Source organism: Melanaphis sacchari, unplaced genomic scaffold (genome assembly GCF_002803265.2).
Source record: "Melanaphis sacchari strain LSU unplaced genomic scaffold, SCAv2.0 Contig182_pilon_pilon, whole genome shotgun sequence".
In the NCBI taxonomy this organism is placed as follows: Eukaryota; Metazoa; Arthropoda; class Insecta; order Hemiptera; family Aphididae; genus Melanaphis; species Melanaphis sacchari.
The window spans coordinates 221,803-244,236 of NW_020270870.1; the positions used below are offsets into that span (position 1 = coordinate 221,803).

General features: G+C 30.7%; 1 protein-coding gene across 13 annotated transcripts in view; it reads right to left on the reverse strand.

Moving 5' to 3' along the window:
• Nucleotides 1-626: 626 nt before the first annotated feature.
• Nucleotides 627-22,434, reverse strand: part of LOC112592637 (tropomyosin) — a 31,781-nt gene continuing 9,973 nt past the window's right edge. The window contains exons 1-9 of one of the 13 annotated variants that reach the window (XM_025336777.1): nucleotides 18,003-18,634; nucleotides 16,055-16,188; nucleotides 13,783-13,900; nucleotides 7,144-7,214; nucleotides 6,637-6,712; nucleotides 6,148-6,210; nucleotides 4,911-4,980; nucleotides 3,662-3,740; nucleotides 2,125-2,208 (exon numbers count right to left, since the gene is read on the reverse strand). In XM_025336777.1, the coding sequence (XP_025192562.1) occupies nucleotides 2,205-2,208; nucleotides 3,662-3,740; nucleotides 4,911-4,980; nucleotides 6,148-6,210; nucleotides 6,637-6,712; nucleotides 7,144-7,214; nucleotides 13,783-13,900; nucleotides 16,055-16,188; nucleotides 18,003-18,143 (756 nt within the window). In that variant the 5' untranslated portion in view covers nucleotides 18,144-18,634 and the 3' untranslated portion in view covers nucleotides 2,125-2,204. Of the gene's footprint in view, nucleotides 1,037-1,389; nucleotides 2,209-3,657; nucleotides 3,741-4,910; nucleotides 4,981-5,705; nucleotides 5,769-6,147; nucleotides 6,211-6,636; nucleotides 6,713-7,143; nucleotides 7,215-7,698; nucleotides 7,770-13,396; nucleotides 13,515-13,782; nucleotides 13,901-16,054; nucleotides 16,189-18,002; nucleotides 18,651-22,434 lie in introns of those variants that run through there. The other 12 variants (XM_025336776.1, XM_025336775.1, XM_025336767.1 and 9 more) reach the window with 12 other exon arrangements.

The window sequence follows — 22,434 nt, forward strand, 5'->3', positions numbered from 1 at the left end:
AACGTAATATTATGGTTTATAACTAAGCAGTACCTAACTAGATATTGTGTAAAACAGTTAAAATTCCTCAACATTTCAGATATTTTAACGAACGTGTCATGATATTTTATTATATTGTTATAGCAATTTTCTTTTTTAGTCGAATACAACCTATTTCATTTATAATATTCAAAATTCGAATTTATATTAATATATGTCCTGCCAGACTCTGGTTATCGACGTAATAAAAAAAATGTTTATCTACTCTGAAACAACTCTTAACACACACGATGGTCGATTTTGAGACCCTACTAATCCATCGCAATTTTCGTTATTTATATTCTTTGTGAGCTACATTAGAATGTAAACCAAATAATTTCACGCCAACTATTTCTTGACGTATCGTTTTCACCAATAATAAATACATTGATGACGTGTGGTCACGAGTTCGTACGTTAACATTATATAATAATAGCAGGTACACTAGGTAAATTGTAGATGTATAATGGAAAGGATTGCGAGGACAAGGATAGGCGAATGTGATACAAGGCATGCACAACAATGGTGATATGTGTATATAAAATCAAACATAAAACAATAATAATAGTGTGCAGTGAAATAAAATTTAAATTAAAAACGCATTCGACTGTGTGTAGGTACGGGTGTCTGTATAATTATTATATGTATATAATATATAATCTCTCGGGGTTCGGAACATAAAAACCCCTAATCAGTTTTTCGAAATAACAAACAGTATTAGCATTAATTAACATTTATAATATTTACATAGACAAAAAATAAAAACTGGATGCAATTCTCTGATACCTATAAAAATTATTAATAATTTGATGAAAATGGGCTGAATACAAATCAACATGCTCATGATAAAATATTGTAAAACAACAAATAATAAATATAATTTAAGTCATAGATATCGTATTAATATCATGATCATAGCCACCGTTATACTGAACGCGTTAATCAACAAGTTCAGAGAACGTTTGGTCAAGATCGTCACAAATGTATTTGTATTTCTCTTTCTCGTGAACCAACTCGTCTGTAAAAGAAAACAAAACGAAAATGTTGAAAGCAATAATTTTTTTTTCCAAAATCGCTTTAATATATTTTTTCTTTTACATTCTTTTATTGGTAAAACATATAGCACTTGGGATGACAATAAATATATGTAAAAAAAATGTTTTAATAATAATAAATAATAATTCGTAAAATAAGTTATCAGTGATTACGATCTAAAGTGTTAATGAAATAAATCGTCTGTACAATATAAATAAGACGTAGGTAATATATATTATTTATATACCGAAATGATTATATATGAGAAATTGTTTTTTTTCATTTATATTTTTATCGTTGGTTATTTGACTAATAATGAAAACAATACAAGCTCTATATAAATCACAAAAATACATTTTTCTTTTTAAATAGACATATACAGTTAGACAAAAGTTAGGTTATGGTTTTTTTTTAATGTTATATAAATAAAAACTAAGCGTATATATAAATAATAATAACGTTTGGATAAAAATTAATTATATTTAACAGACGTGTTTTCCGAAGAACAAAAAAACATTTAGGGACGCGTGACGCCACAGCCGGTACAAAGTATCAATAGACATTATTACAATTTCACTCAGGCGGAGAAAAAAGTTATTATAGAAAATAATCGTTACAATTTTATTTTTAATCATTGACTTCGGGGTAGTCAAAGGTCACACCTACGGCGTTTCATACAATTTTTCTACAAGCGTAAAAACAAAGCCGAAATAATATTGTAAAATCAGTAAGCTATGAAATACAATACATTGCAAAACAAAAATTAAATAAATAAATAATAAAAATAAAAATAAAATTTAGGTATAGGTAATTCACTAAAATAAACTAAAAGTTACAAGTTTTGTGTCGAAAAATATAACGCGTGGACACGGTGTTAGTAGCACTGTATTATTAAAATTATATTTTATTGTTTCGTTTTGTGTTTTGTTTATAAAGGGAATGTAGTGTGTGGTAGCTGGAGTAGGGTCAGAGACAGAGACGATGGAAATAGATAAAATTGAGTAAAATCGTGTGTGTCGGGAAAAGAGGAAGTCTGAATGTGTGTATATGTGTGAGTGTGTGTTTTTTGTGTTTAGATGCCATACAAGTCGACAAACGCAAGGTCCAAGCTGTCGCCAATGTCTCTGAATCTCTCCTTTTCGGCGACCAACTCATCTGAAAAGCAAATCGATTACCACCGAGTCAGTAAAAATGTTAGGATGCAGCTCAGGTTTAAGAAAAGAATTTTTGGTCAGGACAGTGTCTCGGCGGAAGTGTATATATATATATATATATATACATACGTAGAGCCCACATCACATAAAAGTACATAGAAAATAAGAGGATGACAAAGCCGAACCGAATTGTCGATCGGTTTTCCGAATAGAGAATGTTAGCAAGTTTTTAGTATAATACGAGTAATATCTACTATACGAATAGAAAAATTAATAATATATAATATTATAATACTAGGTTAATAGTTTCTATAAAGGGAAGAATTACGTCATGAAAGAATACCAATAGTGTTAAAACAATAACCGGTCCGATAATCTTACATGTCTATTAGACAATCATTAGTCATAAAATGTTGTTTAGTACGGAAATTATAACGTAAAAATATTAGTACACATATCAACAAAAGTATTTAAGAAGTCATTATTAAAACTAAAATCAAATTTTACCCAAAACCAAATAAAATGTCTGAACATATACTTAAATATTGTGTTGGTAGATTATGCGAAGTCTACATTAAAATAATTACCAATTTTTATTAAGTATTAACTGTGATTAAACCTACTAACAATTTAAAAGTTTAAAAACGAATAAAAGAAATGAATTTTTTTGTAATATTTTAAACTATAGATTTATATAGATACATTTCTTGTAGGTAGGCGTAATGCACGATGTGTGAATGATTCATTTTATTCATCGTAATTTCCATTATGTGCAGTCCTACACTATATGTGGTACCTACCTACATCATACACTGTAATTGAAATCGTAAGCCAGTCAGTTAATGTCAAGGTGTATTGTTAGAGAATATGTTCGAAATTGAATACAGTTATATTGTTTTATAGTTGCATGATGTGCGGTATTATTCTACTCAAATTATAAGAAGTGCGGACATTATTAGTGCATTTATCGCCTTCGAAAATTCTCTAAAAGTCGCACACAAAGAAATGAAATGAACCTACATCTTACGTCACATCAACATGTTACTTATACCATAAAAATGATTTTAAAATCCCTAGTAAAAAACAAACACTCGAACGTCGTTTTCGTCAACACGATACGTAAATATAAGACTTTGAGTATAGATGTTAGTAGTAGATAATATAGTAGTTTATAACATTAGTAAGTAGTACAGTGATAGAAGAAGAAAATCATAAATTAAAATATTAAAGTAATAAATAAGTGAATTATTAAAATGTGTATAGTCAAACCTGTGCAATAACGAAGTTAGTATGGAGTGCGGAAATGTTAAACAAAACATAAATATAACGAGTGTAAAAGTATAAAAAAAATTGTTTAAAAAATTAAATAATAATATTAGATAATTTTTAATAAGGAGAGGAAATTTGCTAAGAAGGGACGGGGAAGGAAAACATAGGACAGTATGTTATTTTACATGTTTTGAATGTCGTGCAGGGTGGCCTCCATTTCCTCTTGCAGATGTTTGTTCTTTTCCTTTTCGCCAGTTAAGTCATCTGTGTTGCGTCAGGTCCACAGCAAAACACACACACGCGTCACACATGAAAACAAAACATTTAGCTAACATGCACAAACAAGTGAAAATTTAAAAAAAATAAAAATAAAACAAAACCAATATCTAAGTATAAATCATTAGACTACTGGAAATAATGTTTAATATCAAAAAATAATAATAAAACTACGTGCCAAAAAATAAGACGACTTAATAATATTAAAATACAGAATCAAGGATGATAAACTCGGAGGCGCCGAAATATAAATTTAAATCACCAAGATATTGGCAATTGTACTCTTAACACTAAAAAAAAATACCAAAATTTATTAAGGAAAATGTAAACCACTCAAGTAAATGTATATTATATGCACACGTTTGGGTAAAGTAGTATATACATATCACGTATAATATCGCTCTTAATAATATTTACACAATGTAAATTATACCGCTGAAGACAATGAAAAGTTATGTTCGGCGCTACCGAGGATGATGTATCTGCAAATTCGATACTCGTTTACTCTTTATTGAATTATTATTATAAACATTCGTACGTGAATAGTGCACATCATTATCGTATTATTACTAAAATATTATTACGTAATAAACACAAAAGTTTATCGATTAATTGATGTTATTTTTATTAGAACACTTGGCTTTCGGACAACACACGAGCGCAATATTAGAAAACAATCTCAAACACGAAAAAACACATTATATATATTTATATTTTTTGAATTTTAATAGGTGATTCTCGATTGTTTACCATGCGTCTCCCTGCCGTGACATTGAAACGTCAACAGTTTTTGATCATACTGCAGTCATGTATACAGTATACGTCATATTATATTGCATAAAAAATTGATGGGACCAAAGAACCTCATTAAATGTATGGAATCCCCACCAGTTTTATAAAACGAAATTCAGATGACCGTATATTATTATATCACGAGTAAGACGTCAAAATCCGTGAAAAAAAAATTATATTCCCATGTATCGGGAGTGTAAAATACACGCGTTGTTATATTAGGTATGTATTATTTGCTATGCAACAGACTTTGCTAATCTTTATATACGCATTATATAATAAATTATCGATCCCAAGACTGTAAACCGATATAATAGTATTTTTGAAAATATATAAGTAATATAAGAGGGAAACGTATAAACTCACCTTCGAGCCTGTCGACTTCCTTCTGCAATTTCTGCACCGATCTCTCGGCGAACTCAGCGCGAGCCTCAGCCTATAAGTAGAAAAAAATGGAGTGTCGATTAATGTCTGTTAAAAATTCACAGTTTTGTTGGATAAACACAAAAAGTATAAACTTGTAAAGAGATTTTATTTCATCACGATGATTTGACCGTTTTACACGTACGTGTGTACAAATTATATTAGAAAATATCAAATTATCGTGATAACACTCTGTAGTCCGTACACATAGGCATAAAACCATGCGATATAATTAAAAATTAAATAAAACGATCTTATGTGATATATGGTTAATAAAACACAGTGTTATGAACTGCAAATGAAAAATTCAGTTTTAAAATTATTATTAATATTATGCCCATTAACGGGCAGCGTGTGCGCGCGCATCATGCGAAAACTCTGTGAACGCATCGAAAGCATCGGAATGTAATTAACTATGATAATAACATGTGCCATATCTTATACATGAAATTAAAACAAAAAGTTCAAAATAATGATCAATTTTTTTTACCGTAACCGCATAATATACAAGAACAGTCGTGATAATAAACAGATATGATTTATGTACTAAACTCAGCGTCCAGCGAAGCCTCAATTTTAATTCCAAAATTGAGTAACGCAATACGCAATACAAGTAGTGAAGAAACATAGATAATTAATTATTTAATAATAACTAAACGAGAAAAATGTAGAATGAAAATTATACATTATTATTGTTATAATAATAAATTATGAAGAGTATTAAAATTGAGCTTATACCTCTTTGAGCTGTGCTCCGAGACCTTTCACTTGTTCCTCAAATGTTTCTTCCCTTTGTGTGGCCTATATTTATTTTTAAGTACATAAACGTGTGCCGTGTTTGTGAGTTAAGCGTGTACAAACCAATTTGCAAAAAAAAAAAAAAAACAAAAAACAATACAAGTTAGACACAAGTATAACACACGTTAAAATAAAGTTTTATATTACATTTAATTTTGTCAAAGTGATTTTCTATGTATAGTGGGACAATATGTAATGAGTTTTGTGGGAAAGGTGTCATTTAAAAATCAAACGTTTTATTAGTGTTTATATAAAAACGGTACGAGTGGTGTAAGTACGTTATAAGCTTTGGTGTTTTTTATTATTTTTTTTTATTTTCTTAGGCAGGCTAAAATGCAAACAAACGTAGCCTGTGAGTTGAATTTATTTTTCTATAAAGTACCTCCTTCAAACGGTTGGTCAAAGTCTTAATTTGGTTCTTATATTCTTCTTCACGTTGGTTTGCCTGTCCAAAACCGTTAGTTAGAAATTTGAAAAATTTTAACATAAATGATATTATTTTTTTAATACACTGTTAAATAAAGGTTTATGAATTTCTGAAATTTTCGTTAGGTGTATTTCAACACGTCTAACCTACATCTTTAAATTTATTAGAAATATTTAATCTCAAACTAACTTAATTATTTTTAATCTTTTAAGTTCAGTCTAGTTATTTTTATAAAATTAAAATTCTCAAGATAAATTGACTGAAAAATGTTTCACCATTCCGTACTGCCCGGCTAATATTATTTTTTAATACAATCTTAAATTTAACAAACAGATATTGCTTTATTTCTAGCATTGATTGTCAAATAATAAATATTGTTTTTTTTATCGTTTTATTGGTCATAAAATTGAATGTGCTTAATTAGACTGAATTGTATACATGTACCTTTTCTTCTGAAACCTCGAGGGATTTCAAATTATTACCAACAACACGTAATTCTTCTTCCAATTCCACGATTTTTCTACAAGATAAAAAATAACACAGAATTAATTTAACAGATTAGTATAATCATGGACATAAAGTACTATGTCTTTTTAAATAAATATAAACTCAAGATTTTCTTCAAGGGTTTCTATAATATGAACAAAGGTTCAAAGAAAATTGTTTTGTTTACTATAAATACCCTTAAATATTACATGAGTAAATATAACAATAGAAAAAAATTGGTAATTTTTGATTGCGATGAAAAGCCACTCGGACATAACACCACTACTTTCAAATAAAGCAAACATACAACAAAATATATACCCATAGGTGTACATGTTTGTTATTCAGCACTTACCAAAAAATAGTCATTTAACTATAGACTAAAATAGGAGTGGAAATATTTAAAAATCCATTTTATAAATTCATGTTTTTCACTTCTCGACTTTAAAACGATTAAATACTTACGCATCGCTGTGTTCAGCTCTTTCTTCTGCTCTCTCTAAATCTTGTTCCATCATGACTAATTTACGGCCGACCTAATAGCAATTGAAAATCAAAAAAAAAAAAAATATAACAAACTAATTTCATGCAATAAAAACTAAAAATAACAAAATATCTTGGATAAATTAGACATAATATGGAAATAGGATGTGTATAATATTATAAATTATAATAAATGATATGGATAGAAGAAAAACACACTAAACACAAAAACAAAAAAATCAAAAAAATCAAAAAAAATTAAACTCAAACAACCACCGAACGAAAATTATAAAGCTATAGGTTTTTAAAAAAAATACCTATCATTGTGAAAAAAGCCCAAAATAACTTAATGATTATTTTATGCGCGCAACAAATATGTAAGCGTAGTATAATAACACATAATGTAATAATAATACACTACATTACAGTAATTCTGCTAAAGCAACGAAAAATCGCAATCATGAAAATTATCCAAAGATTTCCTATAAAATATGTTCTTTATAAATTATGTAAATCTAATGATTTAATCGTCCTTATGATTCGCCTGATTCGGCACGTTCTTCGGCTCTTTCCAAGTCGGCTTCAACCATGGCCAGCTTACGCGCTACCTAATCGCAATAATTTCCCAAAGAAAAATAATTAAACAAAAACGGTTTTAACAGGTTTTTTTTTTTTTTTAAATACAAATATAAAGAAACACATAAATTATTATTTAATACACACGCGCACACACAAATTATTATAATACACTCGTGAACATGTATTTATGTATAGAGTGGTGTAGCGAGGATATGTGTAAGGTGAGCCAGACATAATAATATAATAATTACTCCGTGAAAATCACGGTATGCCGCCCATCGTGACAAAAAGTTGAGCTCAACCCAACTCTAGAAATTTCCGAGTAGACAACGGTTAACAAATGATAACATCTGATTACCACGGTCAATCAAAATTCAATAAAAGCCACACGACACGATAAATGACGTAGCTTTGAATATAAGCTAAACACTTCCACTATGACACTGGTAACAAGTACATAAAATTATTATTTTTTTTTTTTTACTAATCAATAGAAAACACGTCATACAAAATAACTGATTACCAAGGCGTTATAGGTGTGCACTTTGAGATAAATCAATCTTGCGAGGCCAGGACTGATGGTTAAAAAAATTAACGGATTATTTTTGTGGGATATGGTAGGGTGATGTTTCATGTAATCCCTTAGCTACACCACATTTACATAATATACAATATGTCAACATTTTTGTTGTTTGATTATTACATTGATTGGGAATAACTGCAATATAATATACTGTATAGTTAAGTTGTGTAAAGGAACAGAAAGACAGTGAAAATGTTAAATTTCAAAAAGTTAAACAGAAAACAAACCACAAACAGCAAAACGAGTTATTTCATATTATAATGTATTTTATAATAATATCTAATTGTTATGGAAACTGTACCTATAGCTTATAAAAAAATTATTATTGAATCCAAGTAAACCAACTCTTTAAATGATCGATGACAAATTTGTACAATATAAAATTTAACTTAAAATTACATTACATATATAAAAAATAAATAAAATACTGAACTACCTATATTATATATTAACGTAATTTATAAACAGGTGTATACGAAAATATTAATTTATTGCTTATTTAATAGAAAATATTACTTTAAAATCAACCTGCGGTATATAAAAATAATCGCAGATAAATTTCATTAAGTAATACTATAAATAAGAAATAAGTAGTAACACTTATTATTATACAACTACCGATTCAGTCAAGACACGATTGTTATTTTTACTCCATGTATAAACAAATACAAAATAGAAACTACCTATATTTGATATTTAAAACAGATTATATCATTAACCTATTAATAATAATTGAACATATTGTATTAGCATACTGAGTGATTTTTTTTAAAACGTGACACGTATAACATTCATCATTACAGTCTATTTTCATTAAGTTGATACCATTTTTTAGTTTTTTCTAGGCGATTCCTAAAATGCCAATTTTTAATTAAATGATTTACTATTCTGAAAAGATAAAAATATTTAGATATTTTTTTATTAATATTCAACGTAAAAAAATTAATATTGAAAGTATTTATCAAAAAATAGCATTTAAACGAATATTTAGATAGTAGAAACAAATAGTGACAAGGCATATCTCGAGAAATATTCTACAATACTCAGCTTATTGAATTAATGAAATGTTAACAAGTCATAGATAAAAAATATTCCACTTGAGACTATATAGCATTCGCTTGCTCTAAGAACAAAAGTATTCCGTATTACCCACTAATGCAACTCTCTAATTCAGTTTAGGTCAAAAGAATCTATTACATGTTTTATAGAAAAGGGCATTTTCTATATGCATTAGCCAGACAGTGTTATATTTTCTATTTTTAAATCTTTAAATAATGAATCGAACTATCATCAAACTGAAGTGTAAGAACATTATCTGTGTTAACACGTAGGTTTTTTACGATACTTTAATTTTCAAGTAAATTATGAATACGTAAAACATTACAATTTAAAAATTATCTATAACTCGCTCAAAAATTAAAGTATCGTAAAAAACTCACGAGAAAACGCAAATAATATTCTTGCCTTTAGTTTAAATCATAGGTCAATAATTCATTCTCTATTATAAATGGTTACTACAATGTTGGTAAAGTTGTTTTCTATTAGATAAACAATCAAAAAGAAGTTCATTTTTTCTTAAAAATAATCCTAAAATATAATACGCGTTTCTAATAAAACTATATTATAAAATGCGAAAGATTTTTGCGATTCAAAAACGAACCACAGTTCACAAAATTCGACTGAGACGTTCAGCTTTCAGTGTTGACTAAATCACTCTGTATGGTAATATGTTGCAATGACCACGTTGACAAAAATGTGGACTGTATCGGCGTCAGGAATTTTGGTTCGTCGACGAAACAATGATTCATTATTGTCATTACCTTCATTTTAAACATATTCTTTGTATTCTCCTTCTTATAATATTATCCATCGACTATCGAGTGTGTATCACACACGTCAAATACGTTCGAAATACTCAAATGGTCTACTTTTTATTTTTATTTTTTAACGACATTATGTCACGTCCTATTAATAATTAGACATAATATAGATACCTACGTCATAGTCGTCATACTATTATTATTATTTTCATCATTAGTAATCGTACAAGAAAAATACATTAACGGTTCGAGCAAATTGAGTTTTAAGACGACGTGATTATTGATTATTCATTAAAAAAAAAAAAACTATTACATAATATTATTCAGTCTGTGGTGAGTTCATCTACAGTTTAAGTTCAATGTAATATCATATAGGCATTGTACAAACTACAAATGTTATTACTTATTACGTATGAGGTACGTATATTAATAAAATATTATATTTGATTCGGGTTTGTTGTTCTTCGAACACATTATACTGAAAAGCGATTACCGAGTAATTATTTAAACTGGATTTTCGAAAACAATGATTAATCAGAACGAGTTATAAAAAGATTCATCTCAGGCGCATGTGTACATGTGTGCGTTAAGATTATATCTACGGAAAAATAAATCATTTTTTTTTTTTTTTTAATTTCATGTTTTATAAAAGCGCGTGATTTTAATTTTTCAGATCTATATACCTATATAGTAGTACCTACTACATCGTATTGTTATTGTGTATATGATATACGTACATAAAAACGTTAAGACCTTGGAATTTTAATTTCGTCGCTTTTATAAAATTTAAAAACGTCGAATAGCTAAGTCGTGAGAAAATCATATTAATTTTCCACATTTATGTATATTAAAATTATTATCATGTGTCTAGGCCATAGTAGATAATATGAACTAACGAAAACGTCGAATGGCGACTATGGAAAAAACTGCATTCATTTGTTGTTAATGCAAATAAAAGAGAAAAAAAGAAACCCAAATAATAAATAAAAATCCTTAATCCCTTCCCTATCACCACAATGGAATAATAATGATATATTTTGTCAAAACAAAAAACACGTTCACAGATAAAACATAATAACTTTAATTCGATTTTCAACAAAACGACAAATATTTTATTCCTATGATGATAAATTGGTAGACGTTGATTATACATAATAGGATCATAGAAGTTTGATGTTTAATAATCGATCCTAAACATTTTATTTTAAAAAGACTCGATAACTCGATCAATACTCGATTTACACCCCTGGTGAGTCCAACTTTATTCTTTTATTCGAAATCTGATACTATTATATATTGTTGATAAACAATTTTTCTGCAAGACTGAACGAAATAATATTATGATTCACGAATTCATGACTTTATTGCTGTAACTAGTATTTACGTTTAGCCACGATTACATTGATTAAAAAAATTTGTATACCACCCGATCGAAATGCATTGTTCTCCTACACGAATTCACTAGAAATAACGTCTAAACGTTTTATTATAAACAGTTTCCAAGTCTTCAGTGTTTATAAAACTCACACAGTATACACTGTTTCAAGTATTTTTTTAATGCACATAATAATAACAGAATGTGTATTTTAGAAAAATTAATATAATGGATGAAATTTACTCCTCTGACAACAAACCAGTTTTCCCTGATCAAATACACCCTTTTTTCCCCAGTTCCCGTCGCGTTGAATATATTATTATTATTTATTTCACGTACAAAATATATGTAACACATAAAACTGTCGCGGCGTCACTTTTTGAGTAAAAATCCAATTAGGAATCATTCTTTTTTTCTAACATAGAACAATTTGTAACATATAAATAGTAACTATACGTCACTGAAATAACGTTTAACATTTTAATTATTATTATTATGCTTTCCTTAGCGTGCACACAATCTCCTAGAAATACCACTGTATAGATCACTTTATTCGCATATTGTTTTATTAAATACCATCGGTATGAACTAATCGTCTATCGGTTAGTGTTTGTAATTTTATATTTATTATATTAATTTCTATGACATCTTAGGTAGACATATTTTGTTTTATATTAGACTACAAAAATCTGTCGCTTTTATAATTTATTTCAAACACCGTTTCATCGACCACTCTTTGAGAACTTCTCGTACAATATTAAAATCGTAAATTCATGCTAGTTGAACTTAATACTAGAGTCACTAGTCATTACAGAGTCAACGGTCACCTTTCTTCAATTGATGAAATCTGATACATGACTACTTCTTATACTTTTAGTCATTAAATTATAACAAGTATGATAATTATGATACTAAATATTCAAAATAATACAAAAATAAATTAAAACAGAAATACTGATTTATTCAGTTACACAAAAAAAAAAAATAAATAATATATCAAACAACTCAATTATTAGATAAATTATAAAATCTCCCATTAGTTTTTAGCAAACTTAAATTAATAACCAAGACATTAACATTGTGAAAAATAATAATAAGAAATATTATTTATTATCATTAAAAACAGTTTTGTATAAATTTGTTATAAACAAAAAAGTGTATACATATATATATATATATATAAATTATGCATAATTAAAATTTATTAAGTAGTACAGTTCATACAACATAGAATATCTTAACAATTTATTTTTTAAATCAACTTTCAAATAAATTTGATATAAATTTTAGTTTTTATGATAGAAATGTAAATACTTAACAAATATTATGTTATTTTTCATTATTTAACACAAAAATAAAATTCAAAAAAAGATACTTAAAAAATGTAATGAATTTTCTTACAATATTTTTAAAAACAAAAACATAACAGAATAAAACCTGACAAGAATTCTTTAAGCTTATAACAGCCTATGATTGACATAGGTATACAATTTAGAAGTAGATATATTTTAATATCTATATGTCAATATTACTTGGATTCAATACAAAATGATAATTAGGTAATGTAAACAATTTAATAATGGTAAAGTTTAAACTCACAAAACAATAAAAATAAAAATAATTGTTTGCACAAACTGCCAAAACTCATAAAAATATGCTGACAGCGAAAACGCCAATATTTTTACTCATAATTTTTATTATCTTTAAGCCATTAGTAATGAAATTTCCATTTTATAGACTTATTTGTTCCCACACATTTTTTGTATGAGTCATATTATGCCATATTTCAGTTGCATAACTGACATTTGTAAAATTATTGATTAGTAAAATTCAAGTGAGATAACGATTTAATAGTGTTAGTAACACACTATCGTTCACCTCATCATATTTCTTATCAGCTTCTTCAGCCAAGAAACGGGCTTCTTTTAACTGGTTCTCCAAGGCATCCATACGTTCTTCATCAGCCAAACTGCGGTTTTCCAACACCTTACGTGCACTATATAAATCCCAACCAATAAGTTACTCCCTACAAATCTAGTATTTAAATTGTACCTAATATGTATATTATGTACTTATGGGATTCATAACTCCTAACAAAAAGTCTACTTATTTTGTTTTCCCTAAACAAATCAATCAAATGAACAATGCCTACAGTATCATTATAGCCACATTGTGTTTTTGTGCTTATAAGGAATATAAGGACAAGGTGATAAAATAATTTTAAATAAAAACACAAAAAAAATATTCAGATACTGTTATTTTACCTCCTCATATTTTTTGTCAGCCTCCTCGGCAATAAGTTTGGCTTGAGCCAATTGAGTTTCGAGAATGGCTACTCTATCATCCTCCATATTTGTTCGGTTCTCCAATGCTTTTCGGATCCTTTTAATTTACAAACAACAACACATCAAACAGATGCACACATAGCGTTATTGTTTTAGCGGGTAAATAGTTCATAATACACAAAATTTAAACTAATATTTTCTACTTGAAAACTATTAAATTATTAATTATTAATTATATGTAATACCGGGTGAAATATATTATTTATGGTTTTTCTTAGATACAAGATTAACTAATTAATCAAGAATCTATAATGAAATTTTGATATATATATTGTTGTCTAAAATGAAAATATTACAACATTTGATACATAACAGTAGTAGACTATAAAAAAAACCACTAATATTATGATTTTGAATAGTAATTTGATAAAACTAAAATAAGTTTTAGTAAAAATCTCAAAAAATTTAGTTAATAGGTAACTTATAAAGATGTATTACAATTGCATAATTCACTGAACATTAAGTGGAGAAATATTAGAATGCAAAATATAAAATAATGTGTAAAATTTAATCAAATTTCTAAAAATGCAATATTTACAAAAAAAATATTAAAAATAAATGTATACATCCTCTCTAAATATTTAAATTAAATCAAACCATAAATTATTCATGGGTTATATTACATAAAAAAAAACATGCAGAGCTCACCTATTGAAATTAAAAAAAAAAGATTAAAAATTACTAAAAAACTACTTATGAAGTTTCAAAATGTCAGTGTTTTTAAAATTGCAATAAAATTCTTATAGGTAGTATAATATATAAATATATATATATATATACCATAAATATTAACTAAATAATATCTCAAAGTATAAAAAAATAGTAAATTTATTACATACTATAGATACAGAGTAATTATTTTAATTTAATTTTTGTCATCAAATAATTTACTAATTTTAAATTTATTGAAGAATATTTTCTTTGAAACAAATTTATTTTAATTTATACTTGATATCTTTTAGTTAAAAAAATATAGGTAATATTCTTTATTTTAAAATAGACTATCTGCACTAAGATACATTTTAATTTATGTAAATGAACCATGTGATTAAATAAATAGGCATGTCAACTAAATAAAATGTCCCCCAAACTTGAAGTAAAACTTAAAAAAACCAAATTGAAAAAAAATAAAATAATAAACTTTATCATTTCTGAATATTAACATTTAAAATTTCAAATATCCAACCCAAATTAATATTTTTTTAATGAAAACGTATGAAGTATACGTCATATTATACCTATTTAAAGATTATATTTAACAAAAAGAAAACATTTATACAAAGTCAGAAGATGTTTTAAACTAACTTATTAAGGAGATTCAATTAAGCAATTCTAAAGAATGTTGAAGAAAAATGCTAATTTAACAATTTAAATAAATACATTTAATAACATACATTTACAAAGAAATTTAAAAATGATCTTATATAATTATGATTATTGGTAGTTGTATTAAAATTATAGATAAAAATATTTTTGTACCAATGCCATTCAAAGAATAGTTATTATAAATTGAAACTATCTGTAATGAAATTGTTAAATTCTAATAAATTAGTTAAATAATTTTCCAGCATTTATTAATATCATAATATTATAAATATATTATCTTGATTTGCATCAAGTTTAATTAATCGTTTTTACATTTTATTTACATGCACACAACATTTATTTAAGGAAGGTTTTAATAACATTTTCAGGAATTAGTATTGTTATTTAATATCATTAGTAATTTATTACCAATACCAATAGTTAATAAATCTTGCAAATAAAATATTGTTCAGAAAAAAATTGGTATTGGATACGTATTGTTAATTTAAACTTACCTACATATAGACGACGTGAGAGTATTTAGAACAAGTTAATGTGAATATAATGGTTTTTATGATTGATACTATATTTAATGAGCCTATTAAAATATATCTAGCTTAACTTAAATAATTTTACTTTTTCATTTATTATCTGTTTAGGAAAAAAGGTTTAATTTAAATATCACATTGTATAATTGTTATTTATCTACAAGATAACATTGGAGTAATTGTTTCTTAATGTACAAAACCTATTTAATAGAATTAAAATATGCATAGGGACTAGTATAAATAATTTTTTGAGATCAAAATATTACCTAAATGAAATCTATTTAAGTCTTAGAATCCTGAAAATACTAAAACCTTTGACAAAAATTTAACACACTTACCGTTCAGATTCATCAGCAGCTTGAGATGCCTCGGCCAACTTAGCAGTGGCCGTGGCCAAGCGCTCTTCAGACCTTTCAAGGTCCTCTTCCAACAATTGGATACGCCTGTTAAGTGCAGCAACTTCACTTTCAGCCTAAAATTCAAAAATTAACAATAAATATTTAGTATAATGTTGTTAAGTATGGGAAATAATTCATAATGGTTTTTATTGAACATAACAAATAGTATGGCTATACTTTTGCAAAATTGTTTTACAAAAAAACAAATATTAAATAAATATCGTAATTTATATATTTTCAGGTGTAAAATACCAAATTAACAGGAAACCCAACCTAGGCCGTAACTTCCTGAGTTCACAGTAAACAAAACTGTCTGTATATGTAACATATATAAAGCCCATTGTTAGGAGATAAATTATTTCATCACGCCTCATCGTTCCATACATAACCTTGAATGATCAGCTTAATTTTACGTACTATCAAACTGTTCAATTATTAAACTCAAAAGTTTTTATCCAATGAAACTAAACTCTCTATATCATAATAGTAATCTGAATGTTAAGATTTTTTTAAGATGTGACATTAATAAACATTTTTAAATAAATTAGGTAGATAGGGGTAGGTCCTATAATAATTATTATTTTAATTATATTGTATTTGATCAATTATATTAAAAACTAGTGATATGAATTATGGAAGATTGCAAAATATATAGACTATGTTAATTCTAAGGTATAACGCTTTTAATTATAACTTTTTATCCAAGCAATAATTACAACAATCAATAAAATATTCAAATAATCCCTATATTTTCCCTCGACTAGTTATGAATAAATAAGTTTCAAACAACTATTTGCTAATAATATATTTGATTATTGGTTTCAATAGTTGACTTATAAGTATAATGATTGATGGCTAAGAAAAAAAATGTTCTTAGCTTTAAGCAATAATAAATGTATACTAGGTAGGTACCATAAGTAAATACATAAATATATTTATCCACAACATTTCTAAATAAAAAATATTAACTAATCTCTTTTTTATGTTATGATGATAAATAAACAGAAATACCTACTAAATGTGTATGCCTACAGATGTAATATTATTATTTGTTGAATATTTGTATTAAAAGTATTAGGAATACTTATCTTAGCTTAGAAATAATAACATTTTGAATTTTAAGTTTAGATCAAAAATATACATATTCAATAACTAAAATTAAATAACAACTCAATAATAGTAATAGTTGAATGATTTGTTTCCAAATATCATATTGTACCTAACTTAGCTGTTCTTCAAATGAATAAAATAACAAAACAACTAGAGCCAATTACCAAATTATCAATAAGAGTACACAACTATATAAGATTAAAGTTAATTTTTACGTTAAACTTTGCACTTCTACTAAGGTATTTAATAAATATAAAGAAAATATTATCAACTTTCGGATATTTTATACTGATAACATTTTTTATTTATATTATTTGTTGTTCCATTAACAATATATAAATTCGACAAATTTAGATAAATAGATATTGAAATGAAGTAAAAATGAAAATGCATTTGCAATACATACAGCCTCATAGACAACCACAATATTTCTTTAACAGAAATTCAAAAGTATAATACAAAATTTAGCAGAGGACGCATAAACACCAGTCACATTACAGAGGATATCCTTAGAATGTAGGTCTTACAGTATTGGTGGTAGAAATACGTAACCTCTCGTGTACCACCCACTGTAAACTCTACTCAACAGAAAAACGGTATACGACTCAAATGAATTGCAAGATGGTTCGATCGAAAAAACAGACGGGGGCCTCCCCTAGTATCAAGAAGCCCCGCGACCAAACGTGATGGGAAGGAAGGTGATTTTGTGTTAGGCCAGGCGCCAAAAATACGCGCCATCATAACAATAATTTTATTATGTCGGAAAAACTCAACGTACTTCCTCGCGTCTCATGACCTCCATCTGGAGTTTCTTATGGAAGTCCTCGCACTCCTCCTTATACCTCTCCATCTCCTCCTTGGTCTGACGCATTTTTTTCTTCAACACGTCCAACAGCGAACCTTGCTGTATTGTGGTCATGATGACTTCGCGGCGAGGAGACAAACTAGACGACCGGAAAACCGCGCACTAACGCCGCCGCCCTGGTGTGCCCGACTGGAAGGAACGGGAAGACGGTAGACAACAGCGTCGTCGGACACGTAAACGACTGCTAACAGTATCGGGCGGTTGGAAAAGCGACGAGGGCGTTTTCGCAGTCCGGCGAAATCTAAAAATCGGACGGGCAGCGGTGAGAACCGGCACGCGTTTTTGTCGCGTTAACGGACGGGAGGACACGCAACACACGCAAAACACACGAACACACAAGCAAACGCACACTGAGTCACTGACACTGGGCACAACCACTGAGGACGGTGACGAGTGACGACGACCGCTAATATTTTTACGTTGGTTACGTGCAACGTTCGGCTACGGGGACGCACTGCAGAAGCCACACACACACGCTCACACATACACACACGCACACTCGTTTTCGGTTAACCAGTAACCAGCCAAACCGTATACGATAATATTATTATAAAATATGTATAATATAATACGGTATTTACGATAATAATAATAATAATAATACCTACGACGACGGTTCGTCGGACGAATACAATACTCGCACACGGTGCACACACACACGTACGCGGGTCATGCGCGCGCCCCGCCCCGCCCGTTGACGAGTAGCGGCGTCGACGGGCGGACGGGGCGGTGGCCTTGCGGGCGACGTTGCCGGTTTTCGACGCGTCGTCCGATAGGGGCGGGCGGTGGTAATTTCGTTCGTATTTGGCGTCGACCGAGACGGACCGGCCGGCCGGCGCAAAAATATCTCAAACTGGTTCCGCCGCGGACGGGCGACCGTAACGCGTCCGCAAAAATCTCGTCCCGGGCGGTTTTTCCTCAAACGTGCCGTAGCACCGCGCCTCCCCAGCCCCGCTCAAAAACAATCCACCCACCCCTACCGCAGGCACAAAAGCCGCGCGGACCGGCATGGGACACTCTGTTACCGCCGTCCGTTATAAATGTCGTGAATTTATGATGACTCCGAACTCGTCACGTCGGGACGATCGACCAGACCGACAGTATTATAATGTCTTAAATCGTCGGTTGTTACTGTTGTTACTGTGGTTAGTGTTATGCGCAAGGGTCGTGTGCCACTGACACGCACGACGACAAGCGTTCGCCAAATAAGGGGCGGCGGTGTGTATAGACTTTCCGCTCGTAATCGTACGATCGTTCTCTCTCCTTTCGCAACATCGGAGTCATGACGTCCCGTGTACTCTGACCATGTTTTGCCTTTTACGTATACACACCTCTCGTTCGCCGACGACAACTTACGCGGCTTTCAGGCTCGGGTCAAACGAAAATTAACTGCATTTAAAAAATGTTTAATAGGGACACCGAGATAGATACATGACCATCACGTTTTCATCCACAATATGAGCCGCCATTGCAGTTCTCACGAAATGCAAACCATCGTGTTATTATATTCTGTGAATATTAAATAAATAATCATTAATCATTACGCTATGTGTGTATGTATATTCATGAATCGAGGGACTTGAAAGAATTCAAACTGTTTAGAACTGACGATTTTGCAGTTTGTGCGATCACGAAAAATTCTTACCTGGCGTGTTAAAAATTGAAATGAATGTAAAACAAAAATTCATCAGTTTTACCACACATTAATCATAAATCATAAAAAAATCTCGAAATTCTTCTACAATCTAAATAAGATTAAACAAGAACATAAATTAATCATTATATCTTTCACAATATATTTGAAGGCTTATTGTACTATACATATTATGCATCACTCGACACTCACATATTATATCACCATTATTCAGTCTTATTTATTGAGCAATATTTACGAACGTAATATATGATTAATGATTTTCGCTATTTTTAGATCGTATAAACAAATAAACGCAAACGTGCAAATTCCTAAATACGATCTATACCAACATTAATTAATTTATAGACACAGAGATAATTTCGAATCATGAATAATAAAATATATATTACGATTAAACTACGTATTAAAATCTATTACAATGGTCAATTCGTTTTAGCAAAGTACAATGTACATTGTACAGTATTACTTAATACTTTAGTGTAAAGACTATAGTTTTTACTACTGTAATTATTGTAATTTTTATAATAATAACAAGTTGGACCTGATATTATATTCACTCGGCATAAAAAAAGATAAGTTGATGAAAAACGCTACTTATTTTAGTTATATTACACTTCAGTACTGTACACAGCATAACAATTATTGATGATAAGATGTTTTTACAAGCTATACATACTATACGCATGGGCTATAAAAAAAAAATTGTTTTTTATAGAAACATATGCATTTTCGAGCTATATCTATAATACTCCTATATTTGACCGGTCACGCGGTTTTGTTTTCCATTTGCCACACCTACCTATATACATAATATACTAGGTACCTATTAGGCAGTGCCGTAACTCCCCTCGAAACGATTTCAACTCGACCGAGAAAGAGAACCATAAAACACGGGGAAAAAAGCCACACTAATCAATACACGTGTAACCGGTGAGAAGCGAAACAGTGAAATAATACTTAATGCGAACGTGCGACCAACTAACTACATCGTATTATAATACACGAAATACATTATTACGTGTGGACAGCCGCCGGTTTTTGTCGAGTGTTTAGATAATAATATAATAATATTGATGTGCAAAATACGTATAATAATACACCTAGGTCATGCGTTATGACTTAATACGGTCAGCGTACCGCAATGTGATAGGCTGTACGCAGTAAACGAGTCGTATACGTTGCGCACTTGAGCATAAAAAAAAAAAATAAAAAATTATCTCCGTCGTCGGGTTATCAATACCGCGGAATGTCAGTGTGGACGGCGGAGACCGCATGTTTTGTCGTAGACCGTACCGGGGCGTTTTACGACTTTGCCGTATCCGCCGTTCGACGTATCAGTGGCGCGTCTACGACGAAAAAGGGCAGTGAGTAAACGCTCTGAACAAACGTTTTCGTCGCAGCGTGACGATCGAGACGAACACGATCGTCGATTGTCGATTGTATACAAGATCGTTAACACGTAACGACCTCTGAGCAGTGCTAGAGTAACAGGGAAGGAGAGGGTGAACTCGACGTCCGCAATCACCCTCGGCCCCGTAAACGCGCCACGGGCGGACTTGTTGAACGCGCTGTGCAAACATTACGACGATTTATTGTCCGTCGAAATTTGTTATAATAATATCACAACTCAATGCCTGTGCACGTACGTGCCAACAGCCGAAAACGACGGTGACGACGACGCGCAATATCGATCATAATAATATATTATTTTACAAACAATAACACGACCGATATTATTGTCGTGGTCTAAGCGACATTGGTAATAACCAATAACCATTAAAGTATAAAGGGGACTTAAAACGACTGTAACCAAACGGATATAAAATAGTATAAAGTTAAATATTATGGGCACCATGTAATGTAAATCGGAAAGAACGCGAAGGTTGATGACGCGACGGCACCAGTTGGCCGGACGAACAGTCAGTCCCCCGGAATGCGGTGTGGGATCTGTTCCACCGCCACGGCAGCAGCAGCAGTTAGGACGTAGTTGGCACCGCGCCTACAATTTAATTATACGTCTAAAACGTCGGCCGGCTGCGAACCAGTGGTCGTTAAAGGTCGAAAACTACGTACTATAGTGCGTCGTACGCAATGTGCGCGACACAGTGTAACACCGAAAATCGAACCACGGCGCGGCCAAAAAGGGGTTGCCGGCGCCGCAATAGGCGTTAAGAACACGAATCGCACGGCGGCAAGTGGGAGGGAACAATCGTCGCGCAGCGGTGTAACGTTGAGAACCCGCGGTGGTTCCACGTCGGCGATGCGGGGAGATGGTCCGTCGACGGTGGCGGCGGCAGTCGGCGGTCGACGGACAGTCAGCTGCTACAAATAGAGTCGGCCTCCGTCGCCGCCGCCGCCACCGCCACCGACTTACCCGTCGCAATTGCGGCTTGAGCACGTTGTGCAGTTCGTTCCTGATGATGCTGAACTTCATGCCCGTTTCCGTGCTGAATACGGAACTGGAAAGCGCCAGTCCGGGATAGTCGGGACACCGTCGTCGCTGCCGTCGCTTCTCCCGTTCGGCGATCACCTCGGCGCTCTCGCTGGGACACCGGAGTTTGGCCAGCAGTTCGGAGTCGTCGGTCGCGCCGCCGCTTCCTCCAGTGACCGCTCCGCAGTCTTCCACTCCGTCTCCGGATTCCCGCACTCGACATTCTTGCTGCGGCTGTGGTACCGTCACCGGCAACC